Genomic DNA, 13,887 nt, shown 5'->3' on the forward strand with positions numbered 1-13,887 from the left:
CCAATTAAAAATGACACAGATGCCGCAAAATCTCTAGGTGCTCTACAGTATAGATGCATATCTTTCAGAGGAGCCAGAGGACGAGGATTCACTACATATCGGGCGGCTATCAGTCAAACCAACAGTACCGTCAATCCCAGCATCAATATTGCCAGAATCACAATCAGTCCTCATACCGTCAATCATCAATGGCTGGTTTCTCTAGCCCGGGCGGCTGTATGCGAATACAGCATCAAGGCCATGACTCGGCCAGAAAGCAATGAGCTTCTCAGGGGGCCAGTCTACATTCCTTCCCTACCCGTGGATGCAAACATTTCTGCTTATACACAGCGATGGCACGAGATCACTTCAGACCGCTGGGTGCTGGACCTTGTCACCAATGGTCACACACTGGAATATGTCCAGAAACCACCTACTACCCTCCCCCTCGCCTTCACTTATTGCGCAAAGAAGTCTTGATTATGCTCCTAAAGGAAGCGATAGAGGAAGTACCACCAAAGCAGAAATAAACCGGTTTCTATTCTGGAGACCGATTCTAGATCTTCGCAAACTCAACACATTTCTCAAGAAACAAACACTCCAGATGGTAACACTTTCTGATTATCCTGGGATGCTTAAAGGAGATTTCGTGACTTCTCTGGACATGGAAGATGCATACTTTCATATCCCTATCCATCCTAAAAATCGAAAGTATCTGCAATTCACAGTGGCTGGCACCCACTATCAATTCAAGGTCCTCCCGTTTGGCCTAAAATCAACACCGCGGATTTTCATCAAGTGCTTAGCAGCGAATTTACGATCCCGGGGGATCCAAGTTTTCCCATACCGCGACTATTGGCTGCTCAAAGCTCTGTCGGAACAGGAAGCCAATGTTGCCACAACAGCTTGTATCCATCTGTTCAATATGCTAGGACTCACTTTGAACAAGGGCAAATCGAACTTGCTGCCAACTCAAAACATCTTATTCCTAGGAGCATCTCTGGACACCGTCCAGTGCAAAGCATTCTTGTCTCAAGATCGACAGGTGCGCCTTCAAAAAGTAGCGACAACAATTTAAAAAAGAAGGTCCGTTTCTGTTCGAACATTCAAATCACTCCTAGGGATGTGCTCTTCAGTAATTAACTTGGTGCCTTTGCACTGCTCAAAATGAGACCTTTAAGAGGAGTTACAGAAACAATGGCAAAAAGCACTGGGTTCTTTCGAAGATGTTCTCCAAATAACTTCACGTATGGTGGATGCACTCCGTTGGTGGTCCTGAACAACAAATCTTGCCCAAGGTCTCACCATTCTGCAGAACATCCCAGACTTTGTGTTGACAACAGACGCCTCCATGGAAGGATGGGGAGGTTATTTGCAGGATTTACAAATCCAAGGAATATGGTCTCAGATACAGAAGCAGCAGCACATCAACATCTTGGAGCTTCGTGCCATATTTTTGTCTCTCCAGGCGTTCCTTCCAAGGATAGCAGGTTCCTCAGTGCTGGTCCGAACCGACAATACGACCAGCATGTACTACATAAACAAACAAGGAGAAACAAGGTCCGTGACGCTTTCCCAAGACGCACAGGAATTATGGGAATGGACAATGTTTCATGGAATATCCTTGAGGGCAGAGAATGTCAAGGGCCTGCACAATACCCTAGCAGACTTGTTAAGCAGGTCCCAATCCGGCTTCCACAAGTGGGAGTTAGAACAAGCTCAGGTGAACAACATCTTTCGGACGTGGTGCAAACAAGCTCTGGATCTGTTTGCATCGCAAGAGAACAAGAAATGCCAATATTATGCCAGCAGATTCCCTCAGCCGGGGTCAAGGGGTAATGCCCTTTCAATGAGATGGTCCGGGATCTATGCCTACGCTTTCCCCTCCATTCCATTAATTCCCAGGGTGCTCAGAAAGCTGAAACTGGAGGGCTGACGCCGGATTCTGATTGCACCCCGTTGGCTCAGACAGTATTGGTTCCAGGAGCTTCTTCTGTTGTCACAAGACAGACCCATTCGCCTTCATCCAACAACGACTATGTTATCACAGAACAAGAGTCAGGTAGTCCATCTGGATCCGCAATCCCTGCACTTACACGCATGGCTCCTGAATTCCTAGAGTTCAAGGATCTTAATATTTCACAGGACTGTCGGGACATACTGTTTAAAATCTGCGCGGAAAGCTCTGTCAAGATATATCGTTTAAAATGGTAGAGATTTTTGTTGTTGGTGTGAAACCAATAAGGTTCATCCAATCCAAACCCCTGCTGAACAGATTTTACCATATTTACTCTCACTGGCTAAGTCTGGACTCACTTTTTCGTCAGTCAAGGTTCACCTGGCTGCTCTTTCAAGATACAGGAAATCTCCACAGCTTCCTTCTTTATGTTCCTCTTCTCTTGTAAAACAATTCATGAGAGGCTTTTTTCGCACTTTCCCTCCAGTGCGTTCACCTCCTGTGGAGTGGGAGCTCAATGTGGTTTTAGCTCAACTGATGAAAAGTCCATTGGAACGAGTCCATAAAGCAGAACTCAAATACCTCACATGGAAAGTAGCCCTCTTGCTGGTTCTTACTTCTGCAAGGAGGGTTAGTGAGATTCAGGTGTTCACTATCAAAGAACCATTCTTACGATTTACACAAGACTATGTAATCCTGCGAACAAATCCTAAATTCATTCCAAAGGTACCTACTCAATTTCATTTGTATGAGCCAGTAATGCTACAAACTTTTTTCCTGAATCCATCCAGTCCAGCTGAAAGGACCTTGCATTCATTGGATGTAAAAAGGTGTTTGAAGTTTTATCTTCAGAAAACAGAGTATATTAGAAAAACGGATCAACTGTTAGTGGCCGACGGTCAAGGGAAACCGGGAACAGCTGTAAAAAAAGCCACAATAGCCAAATGGGTCGCATCTGCCATTCAATTCTGTCACGAAAACGCCAATAAACCTCTTAAAGTAAAGGGGAAAGCACACACCACTAGAACTGTTGCTGCATCTCCAGCTTTGTTTGTTGGAGTTATACTGGACAAGATATGCTGTGATGTGCTACATGGAATAATGTCCATACGTTCACAAGACACTACTGCCTCCAATCTGCACAAAAGGAGGATGCAGTGATTGGACAAACCGTGTTGCGCCATCTCTTTCATTAAGGTCAGACTCTTAGCATTTCTTAAATACTTGTTTATTGTTAACTTTCTTTACTGTTGCATTGTTTACAGTATTCATGCTCCTACTTTTTCACAAAGTTATACGGTTCTCATACGGATATTTACTGTATGATGATTACTGTTATATATTGTCATGGCAATGCTTCAAGGTTTTGGATGTAGATTGGGAGTTTTAAATTACATGTCTTCCACTGTCCGCAAACGACAGTACAATTGGGGTAGTACTTGCTAATCTGATTCAGGCTTGTGAATCTATGAAAGATACCCCAATACTGGATCAGAAAACAAGTTACTTACCTGTAACTACAGTTATCCAGTATTGGTATCTTTCATAGATTCACATGCACCCACCTCCTCCTCATAGAACCAGTTCTCAGTGATTTTAGGGATATTTACTTCCCACTTGTGCTTGGAAAAATCTGAGGAGAACTGCTTATGTTGTTCTAGAGGGTGCTGATTGGTTGGAGCTAAATTTTGGTCCTTTTCCTATAAGGACGTAGATCGGCTAGTAAGATATGGCCTTTTGGCCAATTTGTTATTTATGGCACTACTTTTGTATTTTACCATGGAACTCCCATCTCGGCGACGGGGAATGATTCAGGCATGTGAATCTATGAAAGATACCAATACTGGATAACTGTAGTTACAGGTAAGTAACTTGTTTTCTTCTCCCCTCCTGAGGTAGCATGAGGAGCGTGTCCTTACAGCATTCTCATTCTTATAAAGTGAAAAGTGATATCTAATGTTCCAACCATTACTTCTAGGTCTTTTTTTTTTTTTTGAAAACCTTTATTGAAAGACACATATAAGTACAAGCGCTGGCCTACAACCACAGGGGCCGGCCGCAAAGTCAGGAGAATCAAAATAACAAAGCAATGTATACGATAGGGTGAACACAGGATGGATGCAAATAAAGTCGTTACATCGCCAGCGCCAGGATAAAAGAGGTTTCATTTTACATTATATAAAGGAGGCAGCAACCATATCTACCAGCGCGTCATGCAATATATACAGAAAAGAAAGGGGGGGGGCGGGAGGGAAGCAGCCCCCCACGCAAGCAGACGACCACAGTAGGGCAAAGCCCAAAGACCTCACAAGCCCATACCAGGTGCAGAATAGAGGAAGAATACCAGCAAACAAATAAAGTGGACGCCACACGTACAGCCCACCCGCCCCGAAAAAGGAGAAAGTGCAGACGCTAGCGAAACAGAGGAGTAAACACCAAGGGACATAGCCCACCCCCTGGAAAAAGGCAAAAAAGAGACCATAGAATAAAACAAACTAAAATAACAAACACCCCCCCACCCTACATCACTGTAATGGCTACGGCCTACCCCACTAAACAGCGTGCCTGTCGCCCAGAGTCACCCGAAATATAGAAAAAGAGAACGGGAATTATAACGAAGAAAGAGAGGGGAATAAGAAAAGGAAAGAGAGGAAAAGGAAGAAAGAGAGAGGAGAGGAGCCAGCGACCGAGACATAAAACACTACCCCCCCGCAACAATAATGCACTAATCGAGGTCGAAAAGGAGAGTCAAGAAAAGCCTACACCAGGATGTAAACAGGAACCATCCAGAATAACGAGGCCCGGAGATGCCATGTAAAAAGGGGTCCCACAGGCATCCGGGCACGATCACCCCTGTCCACTTTTATGAAGAGTCGAGCTTCCAAACCCCGTCACAGCCAAAAAACAGCAGAACACAGTGGGTCCATACCAGTCAGGAAAAGCCGGTGGGATCTCCGCAAAACACCGTCCCGGCAAACTAGAAGCAACCAGGAGAACTCGGCAACAGTCAGAATGCAAAAGTTCCTCAAAGATCCACGTGGTCAAGCACAGTATCTGGGCCGTCCAGCACGAAGCAAAGAAAACAGGATGTAGAAAACACTGCAGCATCGGCACCGGGTCCGCTAGATCCCATAGAATCGAGCACCCAGTCGGAGATCCCAGCACAGCCGCCGGCGAAGTTTCAGGCAGTACAATTCGGGGAGACGACACTTCGTCACAAAATGGCGGAGCCACCATGGCAGCTATCCGCAACTCCAAGGCTCGACATTTCAAGGACAGGTCGATCCGCAGAGCAGACAGGGCAAACCAGATAGCACTCCGAGTAGGGGCCGCCGAAACCAAACGAGGGCTGGAGAAAGCAAAAGCGGCAACCCCCCTGTCTCCAGGAGAAAGACACCCCGAGGGGCCATCCGCCATCTTAAGTACAGCACCCTCCGCCATCGCCGCAGGTTCTTCCAAGTCCATCAGGAGCACCGGCGGCCCCAGGGCTCACCGCCAAACCGCGGCGGATGGCGCTCGGCGGAGAAAGGAGAGTCACCAGAAGAACGGGCGTGCCCCCCACAGCACTCGGGGGGAGCCCAGCACCGGATCCCGGGCGGGACTAACAACAGGAGTGGGTTTCTCACTTGAGGGGTGCCGGACAGCGCGGCTTCTCTTCTTCGGGCCGGTAGGCGAACGGACATGCGGGGTGGCCCACCAACGGGGGCGGGTCTGCCCCGGGGGTCCCGGCCCGCGGCTCTCAGGCTCCCACCATCGGGTCTCTCCACCGGTTCCGGACCGCCGGCACTCCGAACATCTCCGGGCAGGCACAGCACTCGAGGCCCTGGCGTCAGGGCCGGGAAGGCCACCAAAGTGACCAGGGCAGAACGCCGGAATCACTGCACGCCAGAGCCCCGGAAAAGGATGGTAAGTGACGGCTCTTCCTCAGTGACCAAATTCGGAACACCCCGAACAGGATGAAATACAGGATAGGTGGCGGGGAGGAATAGATCACGGAGCGAGGCGGTTATGCGACCGTTCCGATCGCCATCTTGGCTCCTCCCCCCACTTCTAGGTCTTTTTAATTGTCATAGATGGTCCCTAAATATCGGGAATCAAACCAGAGACATAAAGGTTTACCTGTGTGGCTACTTTCTTTTTAAACCGAGAAACCTCTTTTAAATGTGCATCCATTTGTTTTTAGGTGACCAGTAAACTTTTTAAAAAGCATTTCTTAAAATCAGATAATCTAATGTTTATTTGAATATCAAATACAAGGCTTCAAATTAGAGCGCACTTTCTCCTTGTTAGGCTGCTAGTTTGAGAGAACAGAGATTTGAAGCTGCTTCTTTTCATTTGTAATTCTGTACTGCAGAACAAACTATATGAGATAATGATTAGTTGATGCAAACTTTATTTCAGGTGCTACATTACTGGCTGAAGATATAGGGCCACAGGACCTTTAAAAATAAAGAAAGTTTACCTCTGAAGTTTTCTTTCCCTATTGATCATTAACAAAATGTAATGTCTATTCATTTCCATCTTAAAGCAATGATGTTTCAGTTAAATGTGTCTCCAGCTTTAAGTTACTTTTTTGCTATTTTAGAAGTGATATATACTCTCAATCTTCTTGAGACTGTAAAGCTCAACCTCTTATTGCTTGCTAAGAAGTCATAGTCTCAAAACCATCCTTATACCTCGAGGACCTGTCTCTACTACTTTCAAGCTGGAGTTGCAGCTCAGATCAACATTATGAGTATTGTTTGCTGTCATAATGAATGATGGTTGTCTCATTTGCATCCTTTTACCAAAAGCTTCGAGAAAGCTAATGTGCAGTTGAAAATCTTTTGACCCTGAGTGAGTAGCTGCAGCATGTTAATAATGATAATTTGCCATAGCTGCAGCATGTTAATAATGATAATTTGCCATCTACTAAAACTAGTGAGAGCTGAAGATGTATCTGTATTGAATGGATAAGAAATCATATTAACTGTATTACAAGGTTCCAAAGCAGCCCAGATGTAATTTTTGTGGTTTTCAAAGCTAACTTCTTTCTGTCTCAAACCTCCTGTTCCCAAGATGGTGTCAAACAGTAGATTTGTTTGTCCTGCAGGCACCATATGCTAACCATTAGATTTGCACGTGGTGCATGCATATTTGGGTCTGAAAGTGGGGCATTGACCACCACTATCCAAACATTTTTACAGGAGCCAAAATATCTAGAAATTATAAGTTGTCGCCATCTGGTGTTGGGTCCGGATATTTCCACATTGTTTTTGTTCGAAGAAGTCTTGTAGTCACGAGGTAGGTGACTCTTCCTTTCGGTGATAGTGCGCATGGGCATCGACTCCATCCTTAGATTGTTTTTTTCCGCCATTGGGTTCGAATGTGTATTGCTGCGCTCCGGTTCGGTACCGTTTTCGGACCCCTTCGATGCTCAATTCACTACCCTCGACGGTATTGTTATCGATCGCAGTACCTCATTTGACGCGCATCATCTCACTTCGAAAAAACTTCCGTCTGAAAACTCGAGGCAGGCTCCTCCCTGCCAACCGCGCTAGCAGTTGATGGAATGGACTCCATTAAGCTATGTCCCGTGCTAAATTTCCACGCACCGACTTGCACAATGTTTACAACCTCTGCTTGTCCCCAGCACAAGGCGAAAAGAACTGCGACGTGTATCAATCATTCTGATCTAAAAAGACATCGGGCTCGGTGCCAGGAAATGCAAAATCGGAGCTAGTCTATTTCAGACATCTTCGGAGAAGCTTCCGGTATCCAACATCCAGCTCAAGAGCCAGAGGAAGAACAGCAGATCTCCGTGTCTGAGGCTGACTCCAACATGGAAGAAGAGGAAGACCTCACTGCTGGTCAATGTACCGAGTGTACAGATGCCCCTGTGCCCATTCCACATAAGACAAAGGCTCTGGTCTCTCCTCCGCCCTCGGGTTCAGGTCGGCACCGACAAAACATTTCCGATGCCCTGCCCTCCGGCCCTGCTCCGAAACAAAAAGAGAAGCCTTCTGGCATGGGCTCGAGCCAGCCCGGCTCTGATACAGACACCTTCGGCAACAAAACACAAGACCTAGGATCTATCGGTCAAAATACCTTCGGGACCGAAGATTCCACCTTCGACACCAAAAGGCTCGAAGCCGAAACTCTTCAAGCCCAAAGAATCGGGCCGAAACCTTCCAAGGCCAAAGACTCTGAGCCGAAATCCTCCAAGGCAAAGACTCGGAGCCAAAATCCTCAAAGGCCAAAGACTCTGAGCTGAAACCCTCCGAGTCCAAACACTCAGAGCCAAAACCACCGATGCCCAAAGGCTCGGAGCTGAAACCTTTGGCGCCGAAATCTCCACTCAAAGAGAAAGAGACTCTCCACAAAGAGCCTCCATCTAATGAACCAACTTTAGACCCGAAACAGAAAAAGCTGGTTATAAACCCTGTGACAGGACATAGTCAGGCAACCTTTCCAAAAAAAACAGAAAACTGATTTGCCAGAGGACTATCATATCCCTCTTAAGAAGAAGAATGTGGGCACTAACCCTTCTCCTCCTTCTATTCCACCTCCTTCTCCTTCTTCTAATCCTAACTTGATTATTACACCATTAACTTCACCACCAATGCCTATTACACCTGACCCACAGGATGAAGAGGATTGGGATGAGGATGAGGATCAGGACACTGACGCCTGGGAAGATTACCACATAGATACAAATGCAGATAATTACCCTGATGTTTATCCCTCCAGACCTTTCCCACCTGATGACAACATTGGCTATCTCGAGCTTCTTAACAGAGCTGGTCATTATCATGGGGTAGAACTTCATAAAGAGCCTTTAGAAGAGGATTTCCTCATTGAGACGCTCTCTTCCTCACAAAGTACTACTCATACCTTGCCAATGCTGAAAGGCATTTCAAAACACACAGAAGATGTCTTTAAGGATCCTGTAAGGGCAAGAATAATCACATCTAGAGTGGATAAAAAATACTAATATTTGATGAAGGCACCTGGGTTCTGGAGGATTGCACAGCCCAGTCAAATCACGTAGGTTCCAAATTATTGCCCACCTCAGATGGCCAGCTGCCACTTGACCATAAAGTTAAACATTGTTTGTGTAGGGGCGTAGGTAATGAGGAAGTTAACTCTTTTCAGATCACTCCCTCCCGCCAGGACCAGACGCCACTGGACACAGCCCGCACACAAAGCATTTGACACAAACACCTCTGGCCTCTGACATGGACCCAAACAACAGAGACAGAGACCTATGATCTCTATATTAATGGACCCTTAGTTCTTCTCAATAAGAGGTAACATCCTCATTACCTACTTCCCGACACAGACACGAACACTTGCGGACCTTACTGTACTCCCCTGGCGAGATTACAGCACCCTCAAATCGCAAAGAAGAAGCCCATGTTTGGATGAAATGTGTTGGCTGTGCATCTATGAAAACCAAGCATATCTGTATTTAAGACGCACCAAGGCTACAAACAGCAACGTGGACTCATTTTGTCTCTAAACACAGACTTTGTGATTTACTTTGTATATATATTGTCTCTCATACCCCTTGAATGAATGGACAAAAAATACAAATCCGCTCCTACCGACCCTATTTATATTAAAGGTCAGCTGCCCTTCGACTCTCTTGTAGTCTCCAATGCATGCAAGAGGGCTAACTTGCATTCCACAGGAGAGACCCCTCCTTCTGACAAGGAGTCCAAGCTTATTGATGCCTCAGGAATAAGAGGAGCTTCACAGGCAGCAAACAACTGGCGCATTGCAAACACCCAGGCGCTGCTAGCCCGTTATGACGGGGCTCATTAAGATGAGCTAGAAAAACAAATGCAACACTTGCCTTACCAATATAAATCTAAGGCTAATGACCTTATTCAGGAAGGTAAACTCATTACCAACACCTCCATTAAATGTGCACTAGACACAGCATCTCGTGCAATTAACACCAGTATATTATTATGCAGATGCACTTGGCTCAGAATTTCTGGATTTAAGCCAGAGGTACAAACCTCCATACATTACTAACCCTTTGATTAAGAGCATCTTTTAGGCCCAGCTGTTGATACCTTGCTGGAAAAGATGAAAAAAAGACACTGAGGTCGCAAAATCCAGGCATCCACACCGATTGTCCAAAGGCAATGTACTATGGATGAATTGGTCAGGGATATTTGCTTACACTTTTCTACCTCTCCCACTCACTCCCATTAGTGGTTTGAAACTCAAAAAAGCACTACCTAACGCTTATCCTAGTTGCTCCCACATGGGCCCGACAACCCTGGTTCACCATCCTGGTGGAGCTTTTAGTAGTTCCCCATGAAAAACGACACCTCTCCCCAAGTTTCTTACGCAGAACCATGGAGAGATAAGACATCCATATCCCAATCAGCTCAACCTTGTTATTTGGCTACCTTAATTTTCCGCCAGACTGAATAAATGTTATCAAAGAGGCTAGTCGCACTGCCATAAGAGCATGCTAGGCAGCAAAGTGGAAGAGGTCTGTCGTTTTATTGTAACAGCAATCAGATCGATCCACTAGATGCTTCAATACAAGACATCATTTGTCATCTATTACACCTACAATGTTCTAATTTAGCATACACATCCATACGCTTGCATCTTGCTGCAATAGCTGCATATTTGCAAAATAGACAGCACTTGCCTCTTTTTAGAGTGCCTGCTATTAAAACTTTTATGGAAGGACTTAAAAGACTTATTCCTCCCAGACTTCCACCTTCTCCAGTGTGGAACCTCAACATAGTCCTTACAAGACTCATGGGTCTACCCTTTGAGCCGTTGCATAAATGTGAAATACAATTTCTCACCTGGAAGGTAGCTTTCCTTATAGCCATCACTTCTCTAAGGAGAGTCGGTGAGCTTCAGGCACTAACCATGTTGGAACCATTTTTGCAAATACATCAAAGCAAAGTGGTTCTCAGGACAAACCCCAAATTCTTACCTAAAGTCCTCTCTGCCTTTCATATCAGCAAATCTATTGAGTTGCCTGTGTTCTTCCCTCAACCAGATTCAGTGGCAGAACGTGCCCTTCACACATTAGATGTTAAGAGAGCATTACTATACTACATAGAAAGAACAACACCTTTTAGCAAAACCAAACAACTCTTTGTTGCTTTTGCTCCACCACATAAAGGCAATCCCATATCAAAATCAGGCATTGCAAGGTGGATAGTTAAGTGCATTCAAGTATGCTACATCAAAGCTAAACGCACATTAACAATTCCCCCTAGAGCGCACTCTACACGCAAACTAGGGGCTTCTATGGCATTCTTAGGAAACATACCCATGGATGTCATCTGCAAAACTGCAATATGTTCTACACCTCACACATTCCCAAAATATTATTATGTGGATGTGTTAGCAAAACAACAAGCTAGTGTGGGCCAGGCAGTTTTACGAACACTATTTCAAACCACTGCAACAGCTACAGGTTTAGCCACCGCTTCAGAAATAACTGCTTTATAGTCTATGCTAAAGCATATGATTTAGAGCTCATATGCCTCGAACGGAAAATGCTACTTACCCAGTATGCATCTGTTCTTGGCATATAGAGCTGTAGAGTCGTATGCGCCCACCCGCCTGGGTACCTTTACTTGTTGCAGTGATATCTTAAATAGATACAATTTACATGGACATCTCCCTTTATTACTTTACTAACTCCATCATCACCCTTTATGGCAAAACAATTTAAGGATGAAGTCGATGCCCAGGGGCACTATCACCGAAAGGATGAGTCTCCTACCTCGTGGCTACAAGACTTCTTCGAACAAAAACAAAGTGCAAACATCCGGACCCAACACCAGATGGCGATCTGTGCTAAAGCATTTGACTCTACAGCGCTATATGCCAAAAACAGATGCATATTGGGTAAGTATCATTTTCCTTTCTTGCTCTTAAATCAAGTTTGACCTTCATAAAATTAGTTCCTAGTAAGAACACAATCTGACACTTTTTCTGTACCTTCCAACATGTAATAAAAATGTAAGGGTGTTTTGTGTATTTCTTTGTTAGAGAGAGCCAGAGTTACTTGGGGGCAAATGAGTCTCCCAAATATGATAAACGGTGTATTTGATGCACATTTTGAATCTTCCCCAATTAGCTAAAGTTGATCAAATCTCCCATAAAGCTCTACAGTTACTTCACAGTTGATTGGCAAATGTCAGCATATTGATAATCAAAACTTTTTGCTTGAACTGTGTATCAGGTGTATTTGTTCATCCCCAAAAAGCACCCAACTTGTTTGCTCACTTAGATCTTGCTTCTGACACAGCAGTGATTATCTTTGATCTCTTGAGGTACTCTTTAGAACGGTAGGGACTCGTTCTTTGGCTTTCAGTGCATTATTTAAAGCTGGCAAAGTTAAGTTCACATAAGTTGATAAATGGAGGGCAGCTATTGTTTTGAGAGTAACTGGGTCAACGCTGGCTAGTACATTTTCTTTACCCCAGTGCAGCATTCAGACTTGGTGAAAGAACCGTAATGATGAAGAACCTAAATAAGAAACCAATTGAAATACTCCTTCTGTCATTTGCAGCTCTTCAGGTTTTGGTGGATCAGTCCAAAAAAGCGAACTCTCCATTGAAGGGCCACGAAAGGACTGTTCAGTATCTTCAGCGGCTAGGTGAGTAGTAAATAGAAATGCGTTAGAGGCATCTCTTCGATATGTAAAACATGGGAATGAATCATTGAGCTACAGTGAATCAGCCAGAGTGCTTATTGCAGCTCTCTTGGTTGGAATGCAATTTTATACTACCTCATTTATTGATGTCTTACCATTTAATTTATTTTTACAGAAATTAATTCAGTTTGGTCTCTGGCATGTATCTTGGATTGGTTATTGGTATCATCACAGAATCCAAGATACAATAACAATCATCAAACATTTGAACATCGCTTCTTCACCATATTATGCCAATTACAATTATTTCAAGTAAGCTATTGCTTCAAACACACCACATTATCCATCACGTGGGCCCCTAAAGAGACAATGGGGGGAGCAGAAACACAAGCATCCTGAACAATAACTAATGTTAATTCTTTCTTTAGCACTCCTAAACCCTCCTTTTGTAAAGATTCTTTGGTTTATCCCATCTGGAATCTTCCACCAAACACCTAGAGTGATCCTCTGTTCCCCCGCTTCAGACAGGTCTCTCTGTCCTACCCACTGTCCGACATAAGTCACTTAAGCAGGCCAAAGCAGATTCCGCTTGGCAGAAGGTAAAACACTTCGCCTCTTGTTCTATTCTCAAATTTGCCGAAAGAATCACTAAAGCAATCATCCCAGGCGGCATCAATTTTTTTCTTTATGTCCAATAAGACGCTCTTCATTTCTAATGTGTCTACTGACATCCGCGAGCAAGCAAAATCTCTTCTTACCTACTTAGCGTAGCGTACTTAGTCACACTCAGAAATCTTATTCAGTTTACAAGCAGGGGGGCCATGTCTGCATCATTCTCAGAAATTCATTATTTTATGATTCTGTTTATTTTATGCGAAAGTCTACATACATTTGAGTTCTTTCTGAATCCAAAATCTACGATCACCACTGTGTCTTACTGTTGGACCTGCGATGGGCAAGCCCAGCACAAAGGGGGGTAGCTTGGCTCAAGTGTCAAGGCAGTGAAGGCTGTAGTGCTAAGCCGGCTCTGTCCCAATAATAACCCCCTGCACAGTCACACTAAGAAGGATACCACACCACTGCTGTAGAAAAATGCGATTCATTTATGTAAAAGTTCTCTGCTTGTGAATAGGGATCAATTGGAAAGCACAGTTACATTTCACTTTTCACAAAACTCTGGGATTCAGGTTAAGAATAAATACAGGGAATAAATACAATACATAGGAATTCAGGAATACTGGTATTGCATAAATATTGAGATTAGCTCTGTTCAATAAATAGATTAAATAGCAGGCTCAACTGTCACCATTACATGAATTAA

The 13,887-nt window shown here is 44.4% G+C and overlaps 1 protein-coding gene across 3 annotated transcripts in view; it reads left to right on the forward strand.

Moving 5' to 3' along the window:
• The window catches only part of VPS39 (VPS39 subunit of HOPS complex), a 334,794-nt gene that overhangs the window by 161,712 nt on the left and 159,195 nt on the right, over nucleotides 1-13,887 (forward strand). For all 3 annotated transcript variants that reach the window (XM_078659635.1, XM_078659637.1, XM_078659636.1), the window contains one exon: nucleotides 12,483-12,569. In XM_078659635.1, the coding sequence (XP_078515761.1) occupies nucleotides 12,483-12,569 (87 nt within the window). The remainder of the gene's footprint in view (nucleotides 1-12,482; nucleotides 12,570-13,887) is intronic.

The sequence above is a fragment of the Lissotriton helveticus genome, chromosome 9 (assembly GCF_964261635.1).
Source record: "Lissotriton helveticus chromosome 9, aLisHel1.1, whole genome shotgun sequence".
In the NCBI taxonomy this organism is placed as follows: Eukaryota; Metazoa; Chordata; class Amphibia; order Caudata; family Salamandridae; genus Lissotriton; species Lissotriton helveticus.